Raw genomic sequence first — 16,942 nt, 5'->3', positions numbered from 1 at the left:
TGTATCGAAGGGACTCTGCACATGTGCAAACTGTTTTGTGGGATGCAGCGTTGGGTTAGCGGGAAGACTTTTTCCCATGCCAATGATAGCATGGTTTTAATATTGAAAACTAGGTCTCTTATGCTTTTCTAGTATGCTTTCTCAGTTTCTCCTTAACATGCCATTAAGATTTCCTGGTGTTAGGGCTGCCAATTTTTATTACTGCTTCTACTGTTCTTCAGTTGGATGGTATATCATAAAGATTTCATATTTTTGCTTACTTGGATAGGAGGAAATTTAAAAGTTTGATGAAGTTTTGGCTGTTTTGAGCCCAATTTACATGATTTATGTTCTGCTGGTTAAAATATTTAGTGAGGAACCTTAATAAGGTTTTTCAGGAGACGAATTATCTTAGGCTTGCAAGTTTTTAAGATTTGCATAGAATGTTTTTGTTGTAAATTTCTATTATCATTCTTCAGCATGATCATGGTTCATTTTAATCAACTGACAACGTCAACAATCATTCTTTATTTTTCTCATGTCTAGATTTTAGTTCATTCTCAATGCCATGTCATGATCTGTAAGAAGGTCCAATTTCAAGGCTAATTTTATTTATTTTATATTCATAACATTTGGATCAATCTAATTGATTCTTCCAGTTGGACTGGGGATAAAGCTTTGAAAGAACTTCAAAAGGCCGGTATTTCTCAGCAGTGCTTTCCCGTCTTGCAGGAATGTGCCACTAAGGTATTTCTTGAACAGTTTTTTTGGCTTACTTCTTATCAATGATCTGTATCTCAATTTAATTTGTTGTCCAAGGCGGTCAAAGCTGCTTCAGAGGCAGAGTTGGATGGAGTGCATTTAAGTGGCAAATCAGCGGCAACGGTGGAAGGTACCGAAGGCATTCTGCTCACTAATCATTCAATCCCCTTCAAACCCTTCTCTAATAACTTTCGACTCTGTCGTGCAGGCTTATTTTCTTCATTTAGTTACTTTTTCTCTTCAAATGGCCATCATGCACTTGATTATCAACTTGCTCTGCAGCGATATGCTAAAAGAGATTCCGGTGAGTATCTAAATGTTGTGTTTCCCCATTCTTTTTCCATTAATGGATGATAAGATAGCTAGCCCCAAATAATTGGGAGATGGCACTGATGATAGCAGTGATGATGATGGATGAGAAGAAACATTGACTTCAAAACCTAGCGTCTCCTTTATCTCATTTTGAGATTTATGTGAAAGGTAGTCTGGGATATGCGAACCTAGAAATTCTGTTTCTGAAGCTGGATAATCACTAAGGCTCTTCGTTGTACATGCAGTGAAAAAAATGCAGCTGGAAATAATACTTTTGAAATGGATGAGATCATAACATAGTTTTTCCTATGTTTTGCATCACTGAGTTACATATTTTTTAAATGAGAAAACCATCTTCAATATCCAGACAATTAGGAAAGAAAGCATTTTAACCAGTATTTTAAATGAGAACAACCATCTTCAATATCCAGGCAATTGGGAAAGAAAGCATTTTAACCAGTATTTTCTGTCTAGGAGCTGTAATTCATCTGAATATCTGCTTTAGCATCCATTGGAAGTTTAGGGATCTGTTTTGTATACTATTATTCGCCTTTGCTTGATTTCAATCTTAGCTGGATAATGCTACAATTTTCATCAAAAGTTCAAGCCACCAATGTGACTGTTGAGAGTTGATTTTAAAATCTGTATGCTAATGATTTGCATTCAAATTGCTTTTGGTGCATAGCATCACATCATATTGAAATTGTCTTCACAAATGTTTATCTTCAATGTGCCATCTACTCATTGCAAAGAGCTTTAACAAAATGCTGTTAAACTCTTGTTGTTCTGTAATTTGCTTTGTGAGATAGGTTGTTACTTCAGCATTCTTATTTTTAAATATTTAACCCTTATTGCATGTTTGATTATTCAATAATATTGCATGCAGGACGTGCTGCTAGTGGCTGGACACATTGCTTGAGTCTTTGGTGTCTAAATCCTGCCGTTGTCTTCAAAGAAATTGCAGATATTTCCCTATCAGTAATCCTAACATCTGGGTACGCATTTAACAAATAAGGCCTACTAAATTGATTCTAGTTACAGCACTCTTGATTTTTAGACCGGGGTGTTTCATTGACTACTATTTATGTAACCTTAGACTATTATATTTGCTTGAAGCAATGTTTCTTGTACTTTAAATGAGGGGTGGCAATGGATCAGGTTTTGGGCTGGATCATGGTCAACCCAAGCCCAAATCATTTATTAAATGGACCAAGAATACTAGCCTGAACTTGACTGATGACCCATTACCAAAAGGCCCGACTTGATCCACTTTAAATTCACTAAACCTAAGCCCAACTCAATATGGCCAATCGAGTTGTAACTAGGTCAGGCTCGACCCGATCTGACCCAGGCCTATCCTGCAATCCTAAGTAGGAGTTTTTATTTATTTATTTATTTATTGGAGTATGCTCCTAGATCATCCATGATGGATCCAACATATCAATGGCGTTAGAGTTTTGGAAACGCAACGGAAAATTATAATTTTTCAAAGGTCCAAATTAATTGATTAAGCCATAAGGATTACCATTTAGATATTATCAAGCTTCTTAAGAAAACCAAAATTAGAGGTTCTGGGTTCAGAGTTACTTTTTTATCATCGTTGTTGAAAATTGTTTGAATGATGATGCCATGCCTTCGAAGTAACAGGTTCTCTCCCATATCTATCCAGATGAGGAAAGGAGGAAAGTCAGCACGCAAATCCAAGAGCAGTGCTAGGGAAACGCACAATGGACCCCACATGTGTGGATGTGGGAGGGACGAGAGGAGAAACAATGTCTCTTCTCACTTTGTTCTTGTGAGAATATTGTGTATATGGGATCGTGTATGGGTTATTAGTTGTAATATATTATGTATAGAGAAGCTCTAAATAAGCTTTCTTGTATAGTCTTGTAGAGTGGTTATTTAAACCCACCTTTGGGTTGAAGAAATACAGAAAAACATTCTCCAGATTCTTGAGTTTACATGGTATCTGAGCAAGGTTTCTGAATCTGCCGCATGACCTACGCTCCTCCATTGATTCCGACGGCCCATCATCGATTTCGGAAGCCCCCATTGAGATTCCATCGGCCCTCATCGAGATTCCAGCGGCCCCCATCGAGATTCCAGCGGCCCCCATTGATTTCGGCGGCCCCCATCGAGATTCCAGCGGCCCCCATCGATTTCGGCGGCCCCTCCAGATCCATTGCAGCAGATTCAACAACAGCTCCCAATTTCTCAGATCCATTGAAACCCATCTCTGGCTCGCTACCTCTGTCTTCACATCTGGATCCATTGATTTAAGATCTGTTGAACCCATCAAGTCGATTATTCTCCATTGACGACAGCGGCTCTGCCTCTGCTCATCAGATCCGGTCTTGCTCACCCAGAAATCAGTGGTACATTTCTTTCTTATGGCATCTATGAATCTCTTCGATAAGATCGAAACTATCCATGTTCAGTTGGATGAGAAATTTTTTTCCCTGTGGTAATTTCAATTCAAGCATTTTTTAGCAGGAAAGAGCCTCTACGGCTATGTAAATATCAACAATCAAATCATGCTCGTTGCTATCAAGTTGAGTATGAGCTGTCAAAATTAGAACAAGGAGCTCTGAGTATACAAGATTTCTATTCTAAACTTACCTCCCTTTGGCATGAGATTCAACTTATGGATCCAGTTATCCTCGCTGCGGCGGTAGAAACAGTAAAGATACTTCGCGACACAAGTAAATTGATGCAATTTCAGTATAAAATCCATCCGGAGTTTGAACCAACCCGAGCCGCTCTGATGAACCGGCACTCAACTTCCATCTCTTGAGGCAGCTCTATCTGATTTGATGGCAGAAGAGACACGTTTGAAAACCCTTGCTTCCATGAGCGAGGTTGTTCCTTATGCTGCCTTCATTACTCGCAATTATTCAGGAAAGTCATGAGACATGTCGAAAGTTAAATGTTTTGAACGCAATAGATTTGGTCATGTGGTTATTCGTTGTCCCAACAAGAAAGCAAATCTGAAACCCTTTGGACCAAGTACTCTGTTTTGTCGCTACTGCAAACAAGAAGGACGTGATATAGCCAATTGCCTGACTCTCCCTCCCCTATCTCCTCACTACCAACAACGTGGACGTGCATTTCTGGCTCCCTCTGCTGAGAAGCCTGACTCTTCATCTATGGCCCCATTAGTGCAGCCTACTCTACTTTCCCCAGAACAAATTCATTAAATTCTTTAAGCGATGGGTTCTTCAGGTTCGATAGGTAATATTGATCCTCTAAATCTTTGGTATATTGACTTAGGGCCATCTAATCATATGACCGGTAACCCTTCTTGTCTAACTGATTGTGTCCCTTATAAAGGAATGGGTTCCATCTACACTGCGTATGGGAACCATTTACCTATCTCTCGTATTGGGTCCTTGAAAGTCTCACCTTCACCATCCGCAATTTCTTCCTTCGTAAAGTGTTTTATGTTCCTAAATTATCTGTTAACTTGATTTCAGTTGCTCAACTAGTAGAAAATAGCTGTTTGGTTTTGTTTTCTCGGTCTGATTGTTTCATACAGGATCTGGAAAAAAGAAGCTGATTGGGAAGGGCCATAAGAGAGGAAGGTTATTTATTTTAGAGTTCGATCCCGGAGTTGTCTCATCGCGTTGTTTCTTTCTTCCATCTTCTCATGATATTTTTTTTGCTAATAAATGCTAGAAACTTTGGCATAGTTGTTTAGGGCATCCAAATTCTAAAAATATGCTTTTCTTATTTAGATCTGGTCTTTTAAATGATGAAATCAATATTAATCCCATTTCCATTGATATGAACTGTGTTAGTTGCAAAGTGTGTAAATCTACTGTATCGCCACTTTCATTGAGTAACTTTCACCCTCAGAATCTATTTGATCTCGTTCATACTGATGTTTGGGGTCCATCTCTCATCATGGCTCTTAGTGGTTCGTTGTGTTACATCATCTTTGTGGATGACTTTTCAAGGCACACTTGGATTTATTTCATGAAGCACAAGTTTGAAGCATTCTCATGTTACAGACAATTTTCCTCATATGTGGAGACCCGATTTGCAATTAAAATTCTACGGTCTGATTCTGGGGGAGAATATATGTCTTTCGAGTTTGAGACTTTTCTAAGTTCAAATGGCACTATACATCAGCGAACGTGTCCTCACACACCGGAGCAGAATGGAGTAGCAAAACGAAAGAATCGACACATTACTGAGGTAGCAACTACATGATGGAATATGCACGTGTTCCAAAATTTCTTTAGGTTGAAGCAAAATCAACAACTGTGTATTTGATCAATCGATTACCTTCCAGTGTATTGGCCAACCGAAAAACTCCCATGTTCTTCCTTCATGATAAAGATCCAGATTATAGTCGGCTAAGAGTGTTTGGATGCATTGCTTTTGTTCATCTTCCAGAATGAGAACGCGATAAACTCAGTCCCAGGGCAGCTAAATGTGTATTTCTTGGATATGGGGAGCATCAGAAAGGGTATCGTTGTTATGATCCGTGTGCTCATCGTGTTCGTGTGTCTAGACATGTCACATTTTTTGAAAATTTACTATATTATAAAGTTGTCCATGCATCTCCTTTAGTTACCGTTGTTCCATCTTCCATTTATCATATGTCATCATTTAAAGAAAATCATTCTCTGCCTCCTCCCACTCCTCCTTTGCAGGTCTACCAACGCCGTGTGAAGCCTATCTCTCTTGGGTCCTCTCCCTCAGTTGCTCCTGCTTCCGATTAGGTGTCCTCTTCTCCTATAACGCACGTAACTGTCCCACTTTCCACTACGATCTAATTACGTCGTTCTAGTCGTCCGTCTGTTCTTCCCGTCGATTAAATCTTTTTGCCTCTTATTATGCTTTGTTTTCTGGATTAGATTCTTTGGTTGTACCTACTTCTTATTCTCAGGCATATACACAACCTATAGAGAATGCTAGTGTATGTGGTTAGTGGTGGTTAGTGGCCCCTTTTAGTGTAAGTGCATGTGCACACTTCCCTCTTCTCTTGCAGTTTACTATATGCTTTATTATAATAAAATATTATGTATTAGGGGAAGCAAGCCTAACATAACATCTCTCCCAAACTCTCCTTCTTCTCTCTCAATATTTTCCTCTTCTTCACATTATCATCATCAAATCTTTCTCTACTTGGTATCAGAGCATAGATCCAGGCATTCCGCATCCAACAGACTGAGAGGCGACACGTCACCTTGCTGACGTCAGCGTTGTATGGACACATGGACTCCGTTTGAGCTAAAAGTTTAGGGGTTTGATAGATCTTGATTTTAGAAGATTTGTCGTGATTTTTTCAGAATTTATTGGACCTCCTTTCATGGTATTTTGGGCGAAATAGAGAAATTCGAAAATCGGGCCCATCTTCCATTTATCTTCGATCTACCTCAAATTGGTAAGCTTTTCTTTGGTTTCTTTGCTCAAGATGGACCGAAATCTTCCTCCCAAGCTACCCATGGTGGATTTTTTTACTTAAGATCAATGTTTGAGAGGTTTTTAACCTCAAATGGACATGCGGCTGGTCCGTTTTTCACTCTATTAGGGCTTTTTTAACTGCGTTTCATGGTATTTTGGATGATTGATATTTGTTTGAGGTTTATTTCTTATTATCTTGAAGGATTGAGTGAGATAGAGTTGTTTAAATCAATCTTTCTTGGTGTAGGGGCTCTCTTGGCATAGATTTATCTCTCTTGGAATCTCCTATGGCTGACAAAGGGCCCTCATCTCTTGGCATAGGGTCTCTTGAATCCAACCCCTTGCAAATTACCTCCACTAAGTTGAATGGTAACAACTATCTTCAATGGGCATAATTTGTAAAAGTATTTTTAGGAGCCCGTGACAAGTTATCGTATATTTTGGATGATCCCCCAAGCTCTACAGATGTTACTTACAAGTCTTGGACAAAGGAGAATTATCAAGTTATTGCATGTTTGTTGAATAGTATGGATTCCTCGATTAGCCACTCAGTGATGTTTTTATCCTCGGCTAAAGGCATTTGGGATACGCTTCATGATATGTTCTCAGAATTTCGGAATTTTTCACGGGTATTCTAGCTTATTCAAGAAATTGGTCGGTTTCAACAAAACTCCAGATCCTTAAAAGATTACTATTCGACGCTTCGGGGTATATGGGATGAGTTGGATATGTATCAACCTCTTCCTTCCAAATGTAAAGAGGATCATGAATATGCTCAGTGGGATGATACTTGTATCATGCAGTTCCTGGCTGGGTTGTGTTCTGATTATCTTCATGTTCGAGATCAGGTTGTTATGCAGGATCCTCTTCCCCCATTGACGACAGTCTATGTCATGTGTCAGCATGCTACTGTCTCTACTCTTCCGTCTCATTCATTTGTGCCACCCGAGCGTTTGACACATCTTGCTGGCGATCAGTCCTCTCTTGGTCTTCGGGTCCATTCTTGAGTTCAGGGCGCATTTCTGGCTTTGGTGGTCGTGGTAAAGGCCGCGAGGGAGACCGCAGTTGTGGCGGCCGTAGTCTTCGTGGTCATGGTGGACGTGGCCGATGTAACGCCCTGAAAATCGGGTGTCGAGTAAAAGTCCAACTCTCGAGTTCCAACGCATCACTTATGCAGCATATTTAATGATGATTAAATGTTGTCAGTATTAGTGCATAAAACATGAATAAGATTAAGCCAAAGCAGCAAAACATAATCCAGGGACAGTTGTAATACGCAAGCGGAAGACTTACTCAAATACGTATAGCGTTATAACACAGCATAGGTCCCCAAAGTATGTATGCATTGCCAGGTCAATAATTACATGTATTGTTTCCAAATACAAAACGTCAAAAATGTGATAGTCCACTACAAGTATAACCCTGAAGCCCCGTCGATCTGGATGGCCTAAGCGAAACCACCGGAGAATTGTATATATGAGAACTCATCCTGATCGTCATAGTAATCGGGCTCCGCCTCCTGAGTCGCATCGTCATCTGCAACTAAGACAGTCTGGTGGGTGTTCAGAATACCGTCCCAGAACGTGGGAGTGAGTGATCAACTCAGTGGAACAATAGAGCAAAGGTTAACATGTTATCAATTCAATCAAGCAGTAATGATAAAGCAGACATATCAGACATTCCTAGATACTCTTATTAATGCAATGATGAAATGTAAGCATGATGCATGCCCTCACCTACACTCCCTCGTGCGACACCATCTTATGGTCGCGGCATGCTTTCTTCCCTCTGTGCTCTTCAACCCGGGGCACATGCAGTTGATGGAATGAGTGTGATTACCGAGTTATTATTAGTCCCTTTCATACAGCAGGATTGAGAATCTAAGGTACCTCCCTTGTATCAATTCCCAAACGATGATCCATTCTAGGGTCGCCAATCCTAGTAAATCTCATACGAAGATATGGTTCTAGGTCACTGCAAAGGGCTCGTCACCTCATCAGTGGAGGCCTAGTGTACTCTTGTTGCTACGTAAGGGCTCGTCGCCTCTACGCAGTCTTAGCGTACGCTCGAGGTCACTACAAAGGGCTCGTCACCTTATCAGTGTAGGTCGACAGCTCGAATACAGTGTTCCATACCACCGTATTCGGCTCACGAGTCTATATTGCTCAATGGACACTACGAGGAGGCTCGTCGCCCCAGTGTAGGCCGATAGCTCGACCACGGTATCCCATACCACCATGTCCGGCTCATGAGTCTTAGCGGATCGAGGTACCAAGGTTAACGGAGTTTCACTGGTAAGGTTGGTACCTTAGGTTCAAATAGTAGCGTCCATACATGGTGAACATACAATAGGGCCAATCGGGTTATTTGACGAGCTCGACTAGTACGAGCGCACATCGAATCAATCGACATGAAGTGCGCAAGCACTTCGTGTGGCCTAACCACTGCCGACGACCAAAGCACGACTCGGGTTCACCTAACACGTCCAATGTGGCGAAAACAACCTCAGCCACCAAATCAGGGCCTATTACCGATTGCCTGGACTATATCATAGTCCCAACCTCATTCAGTTTCCACAAGTAATTATACGAGACCGTCAAAGCAATAACGGACAATAATTCAATTTCTATTATCATATGAGCATGTAATGAAAAGCAACGTAAACATGAGTTTACACACATTCATTCCATAATGAAACAAACATCATAGTGTAACATACATGGAGGAAATCATACACATAATTAAGGTAGCCGAGATTCATATCTCAACCCTCAAACAAATTACTCCTTAGTAACAATTAGCTCATTTAGACATTTCTACAAACACTTAGTCAACATACATCTTCGTACATGATGTATGTTGATCACACATGTATTAGGCCAAATCCTTTCATTAGGGAGTTGCCCCGTATGCCACACGCATATACCCACGGCGGATAATCATGGCATGCATGAATCCGGGTTCCATATTCATTTAATCATTTCCACAAACACTTGGGCTACACACTTTAACATATATAACGTATATTGGCCGTGACGTGATTTAGGGTAAGTCCTTTCACTAAAGAGTTGTCGCATATATAACAAGCATATATCCACGACAGATAATCATGTTAGGCACAATTCCAAATTCCATACGTATTCAAATATCACAACATATACATAGAATACACTATATGTCACATAGTTCATATATACTTGTAAAACGAAACAGACGACGCATTTCGCATGTAAAATAGCACCCACGTCAGTTATAAATCATTAACCGACATTGAAAGCTTTGAAAACCATAACCTATACGTCTATAGTCCGCACCTTTTGCCGGTAGACTCGTAACGAACTCAGTTTTAAAGCTAAGTCTTTGTCTACGGCAAATTGGCAACCTATAGCATAAATTAGGTTAGCTATTTCATAACTTACACTATCTGAAACCCTAAAACAGATTAGGGTTAGGTTTTCTTACCCAAGTGTGGAGTCGGAATCGCCTGTATAGCGATATAGGAACGGCGATTGAGTACGTGGAGTAGCAGGATCGAATCCCATGAAGAATCTCCAACTCTCACTCTCACTTTCTCTCTTTTCCCTTCTCTTTTCTCTTCTCTCTCCCCTGGGGTTTCTCAAATTCGTATGGGGTGAGAGAGAGAGGGTTTAAGGTCCTTATATAGGCCCAGGTTTGATGGGAATGGCCCCAGGGCCAAGGTATACTTAGGTTATATCCAAATATGGACTGTTCCAGTCCAACGGAGCACTTTTGGTGGCCCCTTTTCCACGTGCGGTCGGACTTAAGCTCTCTGACCATGGATCTAGGTCAGGCTGAGTTTTCGTTCCAATCGGATTTACAGATCAGCCGTGGCGGACCAGTTTCAGTTCAACGGTCACAGTCACTCGACCAGGGCCACAAGTACATCGACATGTGTGGGACATTTTTCCTGATCCGAGGGTGTATTTGGGTCAGATTCTGACGGTCTGAATCCTTATATTTGGCCCGCAAGCGACACGACTCAGATTACTTAAATTCGGATTTTTATTTCTAAATATTTTCACATTTCTCACACACTTTGCTCCAAGCTCAAGTTATGCATTTCTAGACACAATCAAGACTTGATTTCCGAGGGGGTTGTCAAGTCCAGTACTGCGGTCATATCCGTATAGTTTCAGGGTAATCGGACTTTCGACGTGCGGTTTAGGTCCGATATGGAGTTTCGGTGTGCTCCCGAGAGCAACCGGGTTTAAGGATGGATTCTAGATTTCAGGGTAATGTAGCGTCAATGATTCTGCACGTTTTGGGTCTTGCAGATCATATTTAAAGTGATTAGTGCTAATTTCACAAGCACTCTAGTTTAGCACTTGCTAACATTAACCTAATTTTCTAAAGGTTTTGGTCTTGGGTAATTTCTGCCTGAGATGGTACTCGGGTCCTTGTACGGGTTTTTCCGAGACGTTACAGTTGAGGACGTGATGGTTCCCGCATTTGTTCACATTGCGGTGGAACTAATCACACTGTTGATTATTGCTCATAAATACATGATCGTCCTATGTATGCCGCTGCTTCTGTTGCATCCACTGTTGCTTCTGAGACACAGTCTTCCACCCCGACAGCTGAGCAGTCTATTTTAAGGGAGTCTCTTATCATTTCTCGGGCTGCATATGATGCCCTTATGCGGCTTCACATTCGTGATATTCCTGAGCCTTCTCACGCAGCTTCGGCCTAGTCAGGTACTGCCCTTCTTGCGTCATCCTCTCCTACCTCCTGGGTCATCGACTCTGGAACTTCCTCCCATATGACTGGTAAGTTTCAATTCTTTTCTTCTTATTCTCCTTCTCCTCACACTCAGTATGTCACAGTTGCAGAAGGAACCCAATCTCCCATCTCTGGAATTGGTTCCATCCCTCTCTTCTTCCTTGACTTTGTCCTTAGTCTTGCATGTGCCTCGTTTTCCATTAAACTTATTGTCTATTAGCTCTCTTACTAAATCATTCAATTGTTCCATTACCTTCTTCCCTTCTTATTGTTTGTTTCAGGACCTACAGACGAAGAGAGTGATTGGTGGGGGGCATGAGCAAGGAGGCGCTTATCTTCTCGATGATACACCCATCGCCGCTTCTAGTACCCTTTCTCTAGATCGAGAGTCCATGACTCGGTGGCATTGCCGCTTAGGCCACCCATCCATAGCTAGATTGAGACTTTTGTTTCCCTCCTTATCTGTCACTAAACCATTATGCTGTGATATTTGTGAATTGTCTAAACATCATCGTGCTACGTTTCCTCCTAGCTCTTTTGGGAGGAAATCTCAAACTTTTCTTCTGGTTCACTCGGATGTCTGGGGACCAGCTCCGGTTACCTCGACTTTTGGATTTAGATATTTGGTTACCTTTATTGATGATTATTCACGCATGACTTGGATTTATCTTTTGAAATCTAATAGTGAAATGTTTGATGCGTTTAAAGTGTTTTATCATGAAGTGTGCACTCAATTTCATTGTTCCATCAAATCCCTCCATTCTGATAATGGGGGTAATACATGTCTACTGCCTTTCTGTCCTTCTTGCAGGAACGTGGTATTTTGTATAGGACGTCATGTGCTCGTACACCTCAACAAAATGGTATTGCAGAACGAAAGAATCGTCATCTTCTTGACGTTGCTCGCACCCTTCTGCTTGGTATGCATCTACCTAAACATTTTTGGGGTGATGCTCTCCTAACTGCTACTTTTCTTATTAATCGTATACCCTCATGTATCCTATCTTACAAATCTTCATTTACTATATTGTATCCTCATGATACTCCATTTCCTCTACCACCTAAAGTTTTTGGTTGTACATGCTTTGTTCAAATTTTGGATGGGAGTAATGATAAACTTAGCCCTAGGGCAATTAAATGTGTCTTTTTAGGGTATACTCGGAGTTAGAAAGGGTATAAATGCTTTGACCCATTGACTCGCAAGAAATGTCTCTGCCGATGTAACCTTCTTTGAGGATATTTCTTTTTTCTCCGCTCCAGGCCGATCCCTCCGTGATCCTCTTGCGAGTCAGGGGGAGTATGACTCTTATCCTCTTTCTACTAGTGATCATGGGAAAACTCCTCTCCCCCCTATTCAGCATCCTGTTGGTGATATGGGTGAGCCCAAGCCTCTGCAGGTGTATCATCGTCGAGATAAATCTTCACACGCTGAGCCATCCACCCTTCCGCTCACTTTGGATGTTGGCTTAGGTGACTCTCCTAACTCGAGTTTAGATCTTCCCATTGCCTTGCGCAAAGGGGCACGATCTTGTACTCAACACCCTATTAGTAATTTCGTTTCATATGATCATCTTTCACCATCTTTTCAGTCGTTTGCAGCTTCCCTTTCATCACAGACTATTCCTAGATCTCTCTCGCATGCTCTTCCTGATTGGACGAAGGCGATGATAGAAGAAATGTCTGCTCTTGAGAAGAATCATACTTGGGACCTTGTGCCACTTCCTTTAGGCCATAAACCTGTTGGCTGTCGATGGGTTTATACGATCAAGTTTCTTCCAGACGGTTGATCGCTATAATGCCCGTCTTGTTACTAAGGGTTACACACAGACTCATGGTGTAGATTACTTCGAGACATTTTCTCTGGTGGTTAAGCTTAATTCGATTTGCGTTGTGCTCTTCTTGGCCGTTAATTTATCATGGCCCTTGTTTCAGCTTGATGTTAAAAATGCATTTCTCCATGAGGATCTTGCAGAGGAACTTTACATGCATCAACCTCCTGGATTTATTGCTTCTCACAACCATGCACTTGTATGCTGGTTGAAGAAGGCTCTTTATGGACTCAAACAATCTCCAAGTGCATGGTTCGAAAAATTTAGTCAGGCTCTCTTGGAGTTTGGCTTTGTTTGTAGTCATGCCGATCATTCTCTCTTTATATGTCAACGATCAACGGGCATCATGGTTCTCATTGTCTATGCGGATGATATTGTTTTGTCCGGTAGTGATTCTGCTGGAATGAGGGAGGTCAAAGATTTTTTGAAGACTAAGTTTGAGATCAAGGATCTTGGTCCTCTTCGCTACTTTCTCGGAATTGAAGTTGTTCGCTCATCATCCAGATTGGTCTTATCACAACGAAAATATGCGCTCGATCTTCTCATGGAGACCGGCATATTAGGGTGCAAGCTTGCTACCACTCCCATGGATACTTCACAGAAGCTTCGACCAGATGATGGTACTCTCCTTACTGATACCGAGATGTATCGACGACTTGTAGGCCGGCTTATTTACCTGACTATTACTCACCCAGATCTCTCATTTGCGGTGGGGGTTGTTAGCCAATTCATGCAAGTTTCCTGTACTTCCCATCTCACGGTTGTCTACCGTATACTTCGGTATTTAAAATTAGTCCTGGGTCTTGGCCTCCGCTTTCAGTTGCATGGTCATCTTCATCTTTCTGACTATTCCGATGCTGATTGTGCAGGTAGTACTTTTGATCGCCGCTCTACATCCGGCTTCTGTACCTTCCTAGGTGGCAATCTTATAACCTGGAAGAGCAAAAAACAGTCAGTTGTTGTCCGGTCCTCAGCTGAAGCAGAATATCGTGCTATGGCTCATGCGATGTGAACTCGTGTGGCTTCGCAACTTTCTTGAAGAACTTGGCTATTCTCCTTCGGATCCTGTTTCTCTTCACTGTGACAACCAAGCGGCCATCCATATTGCTCGTAACCCAGTTTTCCATGAGCGAACCAAGCATAGTGATGTCGACTGTCACTTTATTCGGGAGAAAGTCGCTTATAAGGAAATCGTCACTCCTTTGGTTCGATCTGGGGATCAACTCGCTGATGTTCTTACAAAGTCCTTGAGTCGAGATGCTCTTCATCGTGTTCGTGACAAGTTGGGCACGATCAACAGCTATGCTCCAACTTGAGGGGGAGTATAGAGAATGCTAGTGTTTGTGGTTAGTGCTAGTTAGTGGTCCCTTTTAGTGTAAGTGCATGTGCACACTTCCCTCTTCTCCTGTGGTGTATTATATGCTTTATTATAATAAAATATTATGTGTTAGGAGAAGCAAGCCTAACACAACATCTCTCCCAAACTCTCCTTCTTCTTCTTCTCTCTCAATATTTTCCTCTCTTCTTCCCATTATCATCATCAAATCTTTCTCTACTCAACTGTGTTGGGTAAAGGCCATGGATGATGAGATTCAGGCACTCGAGGAGAATGCTACTTGGATGCTGGTTCGATTACCTGAGGGGAAGCAAGTGATTGGCAGTAAATGGGTATATACTATAAAATTAAAATATGATGGAAGCTTAGATCGATACAAAGCTCGGCTAGTGGCCCAGGGCTATAAACAAGAGTATGGAGTTGATTATGATGAGACATTTGCTCCAGTGTAAAAAATGAAAATGGTCCGTTCCTTGATCGCTATAAGTTCTTCTAAAGGTTGACAACTCAGTCAACTCGATGTTAAAAATGCTTTCCTCCATGGGAATCTTAAAGAAGAAGTTTACTTGAAGCAACCTCCCGGTTATAAGTCCAAGGATTCATGCTTAGTTTGCAAGCTATCTAAAGCTTTATATGGACTCAAACAAGCACCAAGAGCATGGTTTGAAAAATTCCATGGGGTGTTAACCATAGTGGGCTATTGTCAAAGCCAATATGACTCATCACTGTTTATTCTCAAGTCTCATTCCGGTCTTGTTGCTTTATTGGTCTATGTTGATGATATTCTCATCGCAGGAAGTGATGCTCAAGGAATTGCCGATCTCAAATCCTTACTTCACTCCTCATTTCATATGAAGGATATGGGGCCGTTAACATATTTTTTGGGTCTTGAAATCTCTCGTAATACTCAAGGTTATCTCATGAGTCAACGGAAGTATACCTGTGATTTGATCAAGCTAGCAAACCTTACAGATAACAAGACCCATGAGACTCCTCTGGAATTAAATGTCAAGTATGAGAAAGATGATGGAGACCTTCTCTCAGATGTTACATCCTATAGGTAGCTGGTGGGGAGATTAGTCTATCTCACTATGTCTCGTCTTGGTATCTCATATGCAGTTCATGTTGTTAGCCGGTTTGTTGAGGTACCTTGCACATTGCATATGACGTCAGTTCATCGCATTATTCAATACCTTTGAGGTACCCTCAATCAGGCGCTTCTCTTTCCATCATCGCATGATCTACAATTATCTGCTTACTCTGATGCATACTGGGCAGGTTGTCCCATTTCACGACAGTCCACCACGGGCTATTGTGTTTATTTGAGACAATCATTGGTTAGCTGGAAGTGTAAGAAGCAAACCACGGTATCTAGATCCAGCATAGAAGCCGAATACCGTGCAATGGTAGAGGCATGTAGTGAAATTACTTGGTATTGGGGATTGTTTACAGATCTTGGGATTCATTTGTCTTTGCCGACTCCATTATATGCTGACAATCTCAGTGCGATTCAGTTGGCTTCCAATCCAGTATTTCACGAGCGCACTAAACACATTGAAGTTGACTGCCACTTCGTGAGAGAAAAATACGCAGCTGGAATTATTTCTCTTCCTCATGTGACATTAGAGCTACAATTTGCTGATTTATTTACCAAAACTATGACCTTATCTCGTCATAGGTTTCTTCGTGGCAAACTGATGTTGGTTCATTATTCCACATCAGTTTGAGGGGGGGTGTGAGAATATTGTATATATGGGATTGTGTATGGGTTATTAGTTGTAATATACTATGTCTAGAGATGCTCTAAATAAGCTTCCTTGTATAGTCTTGTAGAGTGGTTATTTAAACCCACCTTTGGGTTGAAGAAATACAGAAAAAAATTCTCCAGATTCTTGAGTTTACAGTTCTCTCTATCCCTCTCAGGGATTATAAGTGTCTAAGGTTCTCTCTTTCTGTACTTTCCCTCTAGGATAAGATCTTATTTATAAGGAGTTAGAGTTTCAAGGAGAGACTAATATGGTGCTCCACCATCCTACAGACTTTGTGATGCAGGACATGAAATTAAATATGATATGCAAGATTTCAAGCATTAGATCATACCAATTTCTAAACAATCACAAAAAAATCCACGTCCCACATACGATCAAACATTCAACAAGGGGAATCCACGGGGGTCCAAGCGTACACAAGTTAGGGTTGTATCAAATAAAATTATAAACCAAACAATGCCCAAAGGAGTGTAAGATTCATCCATCCTTACAAAGGATTGTTCCCTAATTCAAGAGATTCACCATGTTTCAATTCGGGGGAAAATCTAGGGTTTGCAAAAGTTGGAAATACTTGGAATCTGAGATTATCTAGGGTTAGGTTTAGGGATTTAAGGCGAGAGAGGAGAGAAATAGATGAGAGAGAAGAACCCGAGATAGTCCACACGCGTGGACAACAGTCCGGCCTAGACACACGTGCGTGGGTTCCTGTTCGCACGTGTGTGGGGCCCACGAAACTGGAAACGGCCACCTAGGGTGTGGTCGGTCAGGGGTGGTCCACTCACACACCAAATCTCACCTCGATC

The 16,942-nt window shown here is 41.4% G+C and overlaps 1 protein-coding gene across 3 annotated transcripts in view; it reads left to right on the top strand.

The window, feature by feature from the left end:
- The window catches only part of LOC131243331 (uncharacterized), a 130,434-nt gene that overhangs the window by 42,786 nt on the left and 70,706 nt on the right, over positions 1 to 16,942 (top strand). For all 3 annotated transcript variants that reach the window (XR_009170024.1, XM_058242606.1, XM_058242605.1), the window contains exons 11-14: positions 639 to 726; positions 799 to 871; positions 950 to 1,045; positions 1,940 to 2,048. Coding sequence is in view for 2 of the 3 variants with exons in the window: in XM_058242606.1 (XP_058098589.1) it covers positions 639 to 726; positions 799 to 871; positions 950 to 1,045; positions 1,940 to 2,048 (366 nt within the window). In the remaining variant the exon portion in view is untranslated. The remainder of the gene's footprint in view (positions 1 to 638; positions 727 to 798; positions 872 to 949; positions 1,046 to 1,939; positions 2,049 to 16,942) is intronic.

The sequence above is a fragment of the Magnolia sinica genome, chromosome 4, assembly GCF_029962835.1.
Source record: "Magnolia sinica isolate HGM2019 chromosome 4, MsV1, whole genome shotgun sequence".
NCBI classification, from domain to species: domain Eukaryota; kingdom Viridiplantae; phylum Streptophyta; class Magnoliopsida; order Magnoliales; family Magnoliaceae; genus Magnolia; species Magnolia sinica.
This window is presented reverse-complemented; position numbering and strand designations above follow the sequence as displayed.